A 10,782-nucleotide genomic window follows, 5' to 3' on the forward strand; every position below is an offset into this window, starting at 1 on the left:
TGTTTTTTTTAATAATAAATTTCTTTATTTTACATCATGCTCATTATTAATAATACTGCACAACTGAAAGGTGAGTTTGAGGGTCCTGTGTGCATGTGTAGGTGAGTGAGTGAGTGAGGTGGAGCAGAGGAAGAAGTGAGAGCTGTCTGATAAAGTTTGTGTTATGTTACGTTGGGTCGGACGCTACAATATCAATAAAAACATGTGCTTAACATATAGACGTCGGACGCGAAATAGCCGCGGAGCCAGTTTCCTTTAACAGATTGTGCCAGATGCGCCAGAGCGCGCACCTCTGTGCCAGGCTCGTGCTCTGCAGCGATTTGTTTATTCATCTTAACAGAGCGCGAGCGAGATTTAACACACACATTCACACAGGCGACACACACATACGGGCTACACATGATACACATACCCACACACACACACACACACATCTGAGGGGCCGAGGCGCCTGCTGAGCGGCACGGAGAAAAGCGCATCTGGTGGCGTGAGCACCCAGGTTGAGCACCCTGGGTGCTCACCCTGGTCAGTGGGATAGATAGATAGATAGTTAGATTTGACCGTCCTACTGGTTTTAGAAATTAATTCATATTTATGATTCATGCATGCTGGTATGCTTAAAGTCAGTGTTATTCTGATGGTCCTAATGTCTTTTTTTTTCTAATTAAGACATCCATTTTGGTGGTTTATTACATAATGCACCAAATTATTACATTTTTTTCATAAAAATGTGTAACACCCGCAATATGTAATAAGTGATGTAAAATGTAACAACTTATTACAGAATGCGGCAAAGTTTATTACATATTGCGTTCAAGATTTTTATTACAAAATGCGGCAGATTATTACAAAATGCGGCGTTATTACATAATGACGTGAAGATTTATTACATTATTACATAATGCGTCATTATTACATAATGCGGCGTTACAAGCTCCGATCGACAATGTCAGACTTCATTTTCATTCACCTGAGTCAATTATCACCTGTGAACACTGTCATGTTTTGTCCACAGCAGGTGGATGTATGAACATGTCAACTGTAATTTAACCCTTTATTTCTTTCACAACATTATTTCTTTGGTTATCAGTTGTTTTCAAGACACAACCAATGACATCTCATATGTAATTTTTATTTGAAATACATAGATGATTTTCAATGTGACAAACAATGAGGTGAAGTGTTAAAGTGTGAACATTTTAACAGCTTGACTGACACTCCAGTTTGACAAGGTTTTTACTTTTCTGTCACTGTAGCAAGAAACATGTTCAGCATGTTTCAATATTGATTCAATCATTCATATGTCCAATCATTGCGCATAACACACAGTATACAAAGTTAACCATAACAAGTTACAAGTCATTTATTTAACCATCACAATTACCAAAGCTGTTTAATTAAGGTAAAAATGAAGCATACCTAAGGTAAAGAAAAATGAAGCATAGTTCCTCTAAGTGGAATGATTCAGCAGTGGTTATTTGTTAAAGCCGACCCAAACCCTTTCTTTTGTGCTGACTCAGAATAAGATGAGAAAAACTAAATAGTCCAGTCTGTGTGTGCTTGAAAAAAGCAGCACCTGGTGGAAATATGTACAGTAAACTCACACAGAGAAAAATACGGGTACAGAAGGGGGACATTTCTGTACTTAAAGGTACAGTTCTGTCCTACTGTAGCCTATAGGGCCAATTATTGTACTCTAGAGTACCTATGTGTACCTTTTGGGGGTAGAAAAGGCACATAAATGTTCCAGAATGGCAAAAGGTACATATATGTACTCCTAAGGTACACGTATTTACCCCCTAAAGGTACATTGTCAGAGACAGTGTGTTAGAAAAAAAATAGTAGCCTAAGTAGGAAAGTAGGGATAATAATTAAACATTCAACTAGTAATTATTTTGTAAATATATGTAATGGAGGTCTGCAGGTGTGCCCCAGTCACGAGATACCAGTAAGGAGATGGTCTTGGCGAAGCGGTTAGCATCGTCGACTCCGGTGCAGGAGGTCATGGGATTGATCCTCGCTCAGGACAGGTTGCAGACCAGAGCAAACACACACACCGATTACATATACCCAGGGTATATATGTACAAGTACAAGTAGTACAAGTAAATATTGTACAAGTACAATTGTGTACAATACTGTTGTACTTAAACTGGTACATTTTGAAAAGGTACAAAAATGTACCGGCACCAATGGGTACAAAATTGTCTCTAAAAAAGGTACGCCTGGAGCGACAAGGGTTTGTACCCTTTTGAGTACATTTCCGTATTTCTATTTTTCTCTGTGCAGCATGTGTGTGTCAATCTGCTCTCCTCTCCCAACAAACACACACACACATCTAACTGCCCTATTAAGGGCATGTGTGGGACAAAACGACATCAATCATGTTTTTAATGATGGGAGGCTGTGGGTGGAGGCTGTGTGGCAGGTTGTGGGCCAGGACCATCTCCCAGGCATCCACCAGATGAACGTTCAGTCCTTTGAAAATGGCTCTGAGCACCTTATCTTGCTGCAGAGAGTACCAGTCACTGTTGATCAGTACCTCATCAAACCTCAGCGTTTTAAGGTTTGTGGTGCGGATGATGACCACTGTGTCTGGAGCTCTGTCCAGCAGCCGCACCACCGCCCTGCGGATGCTCTGCAGCCTGCGGATGTATACCTCAATGGGGTAAGTGACGAAGTGAGCCCAGATGCCAATAGCTACAACGGTGCTTCTACCTCCAGTTAAGCTGTCTAGTTCATTGGCGATGTAATGGAGCTGGCTGGTGGGAACATTACCAAAGCGGATAGGAGGACCATGGCAGCGGTACGTCACCAAGATGTTGTGAGCATTCTCTAAAGCCATGAAAGGTCCAACGTGCTTCACATTGTGCAGGTCGAAGTCAATGAGACCTGGAAGCATTCAACAAGAAACGTATTAATTCCACAGTGAGACTCGCATCAAACAGACGAAATACCTGCAGGTCGGGTACCTGGTACTGCTCTAATGAGGTGTTCAAACCACTGTCTGACAGTGGAGTCTCCATAAAGGTGGACCTGAATGCCTCTCAGACAGTCACCGATGGTGGAGGTGTTGAATTGTTGAACCTGGGCTCCCCTCAGTGCTCTCCAACTTCCTTTGTAGTAATAGCCGGCGTGTCCAGACTTCACATCACTGTTGTTCACTTCTGCTGGACATGAGCGGAAGTGTGAAGGATAGAGACGTTAGTAAGTCCTCTTTTTTTAAATATGGGCTCAGGTCAATATGTTGTCACTGAAAACAAATCTTTATTAGAACTAGTGCTGGGCATAGTTTTTTTTTTTTTTAATCTAAATTAATCTCACTGCAATCCTTCATCTAGATCAAAATGCTAGATTTGAATTTTACCTAAACATTCAAAAAATCCGTTACCCTAATGAATTTCACACTTGTCCGACTTGTTCCAGCCCCCACCGCATAATTATACATCTCAAATAACAAAGTGAAATTCATAACTTGCTCACAGTGGCTCCCAACCTTTTTTGGCTCGTGACCCCATTTCGACATCACAAATTTCTAGTGACCCCATGATCATGTGACTGCATGTGATTGCGGCGGTCAATGCTGCATTTTATTTTAACTCAATTTATATTAGAGAAATTGAAAGTATAGAATACTGTTGTTTAAGATTGTGTGTGGTGTTTTTAACCATAATTTTAAAGGGACAACGAGGAGTTTGTATTTGGTTATAAAAAAGTCTTATTTAAAAAGTCTTACTTTAGCCTATATAATTAATGTGGATGAATTTACGTTACCCACACTTGTTAAAGCAGATATCAGCTTCACGGCCGTTTCGGCTAATGCTGCGTTCAAGGCAGGCTTTTGAAACCGTAAGTTACAGCTTCAAGTCACAACTACGACTTGGTAGCGTTCCAGGTAACCCGTAGCTCGTGTTTTTACCATCCTGTTGTCTGTGAAAGTTCCCTATAACGGCCACTCGTAACTTACGACCCGTGAACTCGTACCAGATCGAACTGGTATGACTTCACAGGAAGGAAAAACACAAAGTACGAGTTTCTTTGAACGCACCATGAGTTAGCAGCCCCCGCCCTTGTCAGGCATCAATTGGTCCTCGTGCTACGTCACCACATTCACGCGCATCCCTTGGCTGCACACACAGCCCTTCATGCCGTTCTCTCTCCTCATTGGATAACACTTGTATCCCACAAGGAAAATTTTCTCCTCGGGTTACAGCAGAGCAGAGTGACGGAGAGACTCGTGTTTAGGCTGAAATACTTCATGTAAGTGATTGCTCACGGAAAATAGGACTATTTAGGACTTATATTAACAAAAACATTCCACTGATATCTGCTTTAATGGGTCCATTTTCGATAAATATATCGTTTGTTTTTATCGTTATTTTGTTATTATTATTAGGAGTCGGCTCGCCCAGCATTTCCTACTTTTGGTTTCCCAGACGCACACGTGTCTCAACTTTTTCTACCGCCACACATGCACCGCGTGTCATGTGATCAGCTCTGTTGATCTGCATCTCCAGCAGCAACAATGCAGCCTGGCTCCCAGTGCTTGCCCGCTTTCAGGAGCTTCCTCTCAGAGAGCGGCAACTGATCCCTCCCCCGGCCCAGCCACGGATCTCTACTCCATAGTTCGCCGTAGCATCTGTGTGACAGCAGTACCCCTCACCCCCTACCCCATCTGGATGACGGTTTCCACAATTTTTTCAAACCGCGTTTTAAACTTTTATTACACATAACGCAGGGAGTTGACATCTCTTCTGTCTCACTCCTCTCCAAACTGTGCTGAGTCCTCCGCTGTAACAGTGCTGGAAATCTGTCCAACTCTGTTTTAAATGGGGGTAATTCCTACATACTATACCTTTAACTTAGTTCCTGGTTAAGTGACAGTGAAGCACACTTCTAAAATGTTAGTAGATTAACGTGCAATAATTTTCTCATCGCAGCACATTAACGCTGTTAATTTCCCAGCACTAATTAGAACCAAAATCAGCTAACAGTCTCTAAACCTCCCCATGCCCATCTTGCTCCCTCTGTCTCAATGTCCAACACACATAAAAGCAAACATTGGTTCTGTTTGCACAAAGCTTCCTGCCTGATTTACCTCTAACAACCTGTTGCATATTTCAAGTAGAACCACAGTGATCATTACTGTAAAAATCCCGCTTTACCTGTTGTTTTTGGCAACACAGTGACACTGGCAGGTCCTGAAGCCTTAATAGAGCGTTTCATGTTGACTTTACTGATGGAAAACAGAGTGAACATAATAAGATGGGTTACAGCAGACTCCTTAATTTGTGCTACTTCAAAAACTGTAAATCCATTTTAAATATGCACATCTACTAGCTGTAGGTAATACTACACATGGCACAAAATGAAAGGAAATTTGTGTTTGGTAGATTATTTCTTTGTTGTAACAATGCTTCTTGGAAATAAATCTTATGGCATTGGAAAGTCTGTTTATTACCCTTATGGTGCCACACTTGTAAGGAACATGCATTTGTGGGGTGAGAAGTATCTGGGTTGCGCCCATGAAAAATGTGCTAAATCTTCTCTGCCAAGTCAAACAGCTTATTCTGCCATTGTTTGGTATTTGGTGGATTGGATGATTTATTCATTTAACAAACAGGAGCCTAAGTAGCGTGTGGATTGGAAGAACCATACACAGCCACAACAGCCTGGCACCTCCTCCTCATGCGGGTCACCAGCCTGGTCACACACTGCTGTGGGATGGCATCTCCCTCACTGGAAAAACAAGGCTCGTCATCATTGGAGGTAATTTCAATGCAGAGAGATATTGAGATGAAATTCTGCAACCAGTGGCAATCCCATATTTCCAGTCTGGGACTGAACTTAATCCTCCAAGATTACAACACTCGCCCCCACAGAGCAAGGTTTATCAGAGACTACCTCCAAAATTTGGGAGTGAGCATCCTATCAGCAGTCCTGACCTCAACTCCACTGAACACTTGTGGGATCAGCTTGAGCGTGCTGTTGGTGCCAGAGTGACCAACACCAACCACGTTGCCTGACTTGCGACAAATGCTGGTTGAAGAATGGGATGCCATCCCACAGCAGTGTGTGACCAGGCATGAGGAGGAGGTGCCAGGCTGTTGTGGCTGTGTATGGTTCTTCCACACACTACTGAGGCTCCTGTTTGTTAAATGAATAAACTGTTAAATTGCCAATATGTCTTGTTTCTTCAAATTTCAATCATCCAATCCACCAAACACCAAACAAGAGTCAATGGCAGAATAAGCTGTTTGACTGAGAAGATTTGTCACATTTTTCATGGGCACAACCCAGATACTTAGCTCTGCTGCTCACCCCACAAATGCATGTTCCTTACAAGTGTGACACCATTTAAAAGGGTAATAAACAGGCTTTCCAACGCAAGATTTATTTCCAAGAAGCATTGTCACAACAAAGAAATAATCTACCAAACAAAAATGTCCTTACTTTTTGTGCTGTTTTACATATTTCTGTATTCCAAATTAAGATTAAGACTAAAATGAAGATACACTTTCTTTATCCAAGGATGGGAAATGACTGTGTCACAGCAGCAAACAAATAACACACAAAACACAATACAAATATAATAATACGACCAATAGTTAGAATAAAGAAAAAGAAACACAATTTTGAATAACAAATACATGATGTTAAGATGTAAAGTCATTCAAAAAGCCGGTCGTACGTGTCTCTCCACTCCCTCACCTTTGAAAAAGCTCCTCCTCCTTAGCCTTGAGATTTCTGCTCCACCCTCCATTAGAGTGTATGACCCTGGTATCACAGCTCAGGTTATTTGGCTTGTAGCAGAACCACGGTTCACTTGTTTGGAGGTCAGTGTAGTTGCACAGCCGCTGCTGGGTCGGATGCAGACAGATGTTACAGGTGGTCGTCTCAGACACCGAGCCTGAGCGGAAGGTGCTTTTAAAGTAAATCCTGTCTTGCTGTTCCCTGGTCAGTCTTTGCAGGACAGTCACAGCCTCACCAGGGTGAACCAGTGTCACCTGATGGGATAGAGAAACAGAGCTTTCACTGAGAAAACAAGCACAGGCCTCGAGAGGCCGTGGGGTTCAATTTGAATAAAGACTTACAACAATACTGAACTTGAGTGTTTTACCTCAACCTCAGCGCTCCCCTCCCAGAGCAAAGAGAACACAGTAGAATAGGAGCCATTGAGGTGATCCTCCATTTGCCCAGCCACACCTGCACCAAGCTCCCGGTTATATAGACGGCTGACTAAGAAGTCTCCCCCAGATGGCTTGGGTTTGCCTCGGTAGTCGTACATTTTAATCATAACCTCCAGCTGATCTCCTACACGCCACTGTCCTCCTCCCTTCTTTGGGAGAAGTGTGAAGGTGCTGTGAGCAGGATCGCTGGTCTGCTCCAAAGAAACCAGAGCTGTGGTTTCAGGCCACGCAATGGAGTCCAGTATGAGGTCCTCTTCCTGAGCGTCCTTCAGGGTTAGCGGCTTGAAGGTGCAGATGCCATTATGCATATAAGGGTCTGTTAAAACTTTTGGGAGGATCATGGTGGAGTTGACTTCATGCTGAAAGTGAGGTGGAGAGAAAGTATTGGAAACAAATGAGCCAGTGAGGAAGATGTTTCCTGTTTGTTTCAGTGCTGTGAGATACCAGTTAGCCATGTGGAAACACTGGTATGACTGTCTCTTTTAAATTTGTATGTGTGTTTGTTTGTCTTTTTTAAATGGACCTTGAGTCTATCTTTGCACAGGTTATGCTGCCTGTCAGGCACCACACACACACACACACACACACACACACACACACACACACACACACACACACACACACACACACACACACACACACACACACACACACACACACACACACACATATATATATATTAGGGGTGTAACGATACATGTATTTGTATTGAATAGTTTCGGTACGGGGCGTTCGGTTCGGTACAGTGCTGAGCACGGGTGAGTTTCCGGAAGAGAAATATATATCGCTACACTTTCGTCCTATAATTACTCTGACTATATTGTATGTATTTGTTCACAAGTGTATTTTTATGATATTGGAAGTTATAAACTGCCCGCACAATGTGATTTTGCACGTTCTTAATTGTTTTCTTGGCACTCAGAGTACTTTGCCAGATCATGGTCTTGGCGGAATGGGGGCCATAGCTCTATTGTCTACACTCGGGACCAGCTGACCAGCTCCGACGCAGTTATATTAATGGTGTAAGACATGAAATTTCCATGGAGCTAAGGAGGAAATATAGGGGTTGCAAAGCCGGGAGAAGATGATGGCTGAAGAAGAAGAGATACAGACCTTGTATCCCTTCTATTGTGATGGGGAACGTGAGATCACTGTTGAATAAAATGAATTAACATCACTCACAAAAAGTGACAGTGTGTTTTGTGAGTGCTCTGTTACAGTACAGTAGGCGCAGTTACCATGAGACTATAGACTCTGCATCCCAGTGCCTTCATCACCATCTCAGGAGATTTTAATCATGTCACTCTGTCATCATCTCTACCCACCTTCAAGCAGTTTGTCTGGTCTACCTCCAGCCTGTACTTGCCAGCAGTCCAGCAGCAACCTGTGACCACCAGAACAGTCCAGAGGTGGTCACAGGAACCAGTGGAGACTCTACAGGGCTGTTTTGAGGTGACAGACTGGGTTGTTTTCTCTGATGTAGCCTACATGGGGAGGATATCAGGACTCACAGATTGCATCACCAGTTATGTGAATTTCTGCATGGACAATATCATCCCAACTAAGACAGTGCACTGCTTCCCCAACAACAAGCCATGGGTGACAAAGGACATTAAGGACTGGAGACAAGGAGGAGATTAAGAGGGTGCAGATTGAACTGAGAGAGAAGATCGCGGCAGGGAAGGAGAGCTACAGGAGGAAACTTGAGAACAAGCTCAAGCACATAAGGGAGGTATGGAACGGGATGAAAACCATGGCCACAGTGTGAGGGCAGAGGTGATGGAAGGAAACCTGCAGGAGGCCAATGAGCTCAACCTGTTTTTCAACAGATTTGATGACATGGCTTTGTCACACCCTCCACCTAGCTCCTCTTGCGCCTCACCCCCCTCTATGTGTGACAGTTGACAAGTCCTGTCACTATGCCTCCCATTGATCATGCACCCTGGCTACTTAGCCAGAGGGAAGTCCCTTTTAATATATCTGACTGGTTTGTAAAGTTGTATGTTGTAAAACAAAATAATTCCTGACTGATCTTTTAATTAAAGGAACGTGCTGTCAGCCAGTCATAGTGCAGGATTGTAAGGAAAAATATAACTTGACTTGATTCACGTTTTAATTAGAAACATTAAACTATATTGTGAAAACTAACACTGAACATTTCAAATAGGGTCATCAAGTTGAGGCAACTTTTAGAATAACTAATTTATGTAGATCAAGCAAGATTAAATCATTTGATTTAAACCCTGAACTTTCTGTTTGGGAAGCACATGTGCTAACCATCACGCCACCATGCCACTTACACAAACTACTTATATATAAGAAGCGTAGCGTTAGTTCTGGCAGGCCACGACGTCAAGCTCTAACAGCATAGCTGTCATCACCGGCGCAGATCAGCTGATGGCTCAGCTGACTCTGCGTGTCTGCTCCCTATTGCATTCAGAGCGGGGTATTTCAACTGCTCTTGCCCGACCCTCCTTCCTGCTTCCTCTGCTGGCACTTTCGCAACCCACCTCCACCCCAGCTCCTCCTGTCATTGTATTCATGTTGGTTGCTCTGCTCTGTCTGGGTTTTCTTTGCTGCTGCGCTCCCTGCTTATGCCGTTCATGATGGCTCATGAACGGCAGGAAGGTGCTCTTCCTGCCTCAGGCTTTCCACACAAGCATGTGGAAGAGCAGGGGGTCCCAGAACAGTATCATACCGCCAAATAAAACTGTGCAAGTAAATAAAGATTATTTTGACAAAAGTGGTCCTGACTCAAATACATTTATTTTCAGACAGGTGCGTGGGACAGTGACAAGCAGATCCAAAACTCCTGCACACTCTCAAACTTGCAAGGAAGATATGCCACTGCAGTGTGTGAATATGACTTTGTGCTGTTTGTTGTTGTTGCTGCTCATTTAGAACATAGAGAAAATAAAATTATTCATACCGAGTTTAACTTTGTTGAATCTAAATGGTTAAATATTACTCATAGATTTTTTTCATGTACAAAAAAAGAGAGAGGTTTAAACAGATTAATCATGCTTGATCTACACAAATTATGCACAGTTGCCTCAACTTTTTAAAGTAGATCTGGTAGTTAATGTAACATTGCAATATGCATGTAAGATCAACTTAATTTTATTAATACCTATATTTGATTTGATTTGTGTAAACATATAAACCTGAAATGTAACTGTTAATAACACAAATTCAAATTATGTTAAATTTACTTCACCTCAGATTGGCTTTTTTCAAAAGGGCAGGTCCTCCCCTCCTCTACGTAGATGTCATGTAGCACATAGATTAAAACGAACGCAGCTAGTAACAGGAAGATGACTCCGTACTTTGGAAGGCAAAGGTTTGCCTCCCTTGTTTTACAAGCTTGGACCATCCTGATCAGGAATCTGTCTTCATTTCTTCTCTGGCTGCTGCAACCCACTGTGACCAGTTAATCTGGAACTGGAATTAAAAAACAAACAAAAGAAAGTTGTAACCCACAACTTGTTCTTGCGAAATAATGTAAAACTCAAATTGTAAAATCCTCATTATCCAAATAGTTTGTCATCTCCCATATTGGTCAGCAATCAACCGCAGCCGCTGACAGCAGCCTC

General features: G+C 42.6%; 1 protein-coding gene across 3 annotated transcripts; it reads right to left on the minus strand.

Annotated features, from left to right (window-relative positions):
• Positions 1 to 2,325: 2,325 nt before the first annotated feature.
• Positions 2,326 to 10,782, minus strand: LOC310991229 (NXPE family member 3-like). Of its 3 annotated transcripts, none has more exons than XM_083978861.1 (7): positions 10,407 to 10,782; positions 8,515 to 8,673; positions 7,120 to 7,548; positions 6,711 to 7,006; positions 5,165 to 5,235; positions 2,972 to 3,166; positions 2,326 to 2,891 (listed from the first exon to the last, which is right to left on the minus strand). In XM_083978861.1, exons 1-7 carry the CDS (start codon positions 10,560 to 10,562, stop codon positions 2,350 to 2,352), a joined length of 1,848 nt encoding a protein of 615 aa, XP_083834987.1. In that variant the 5' UTR covers positions 10,563 to 10,782; the 3' UTR covers positions 2,326 to 2,349. The 3 variants fall into 3 exon arrangements, with proteins under 3 accessions (XP_083834987.1, XP_083834986.1, XP_083834988.1); XM_083978860.1 differs by having other exon boundaries at positions 2,972 to 3,169; XM_083978862.1 differs by lacking the exon at positions 8,515 to 8,673 and having other exon boundaries at positions 2,972 to 3,169.

This window comes from Trachurus trachurus (assembly GCF_905171665.1).
Source record: "Trachurus trachurus genome assembly, chromosome: 9".
NCBI classification, from domain to species: Eukaryota; Metazoa; Chordata; class Actinopteri; order Carangiformes; family Carangidae; genus Trachurus; species Trachurus trachurus.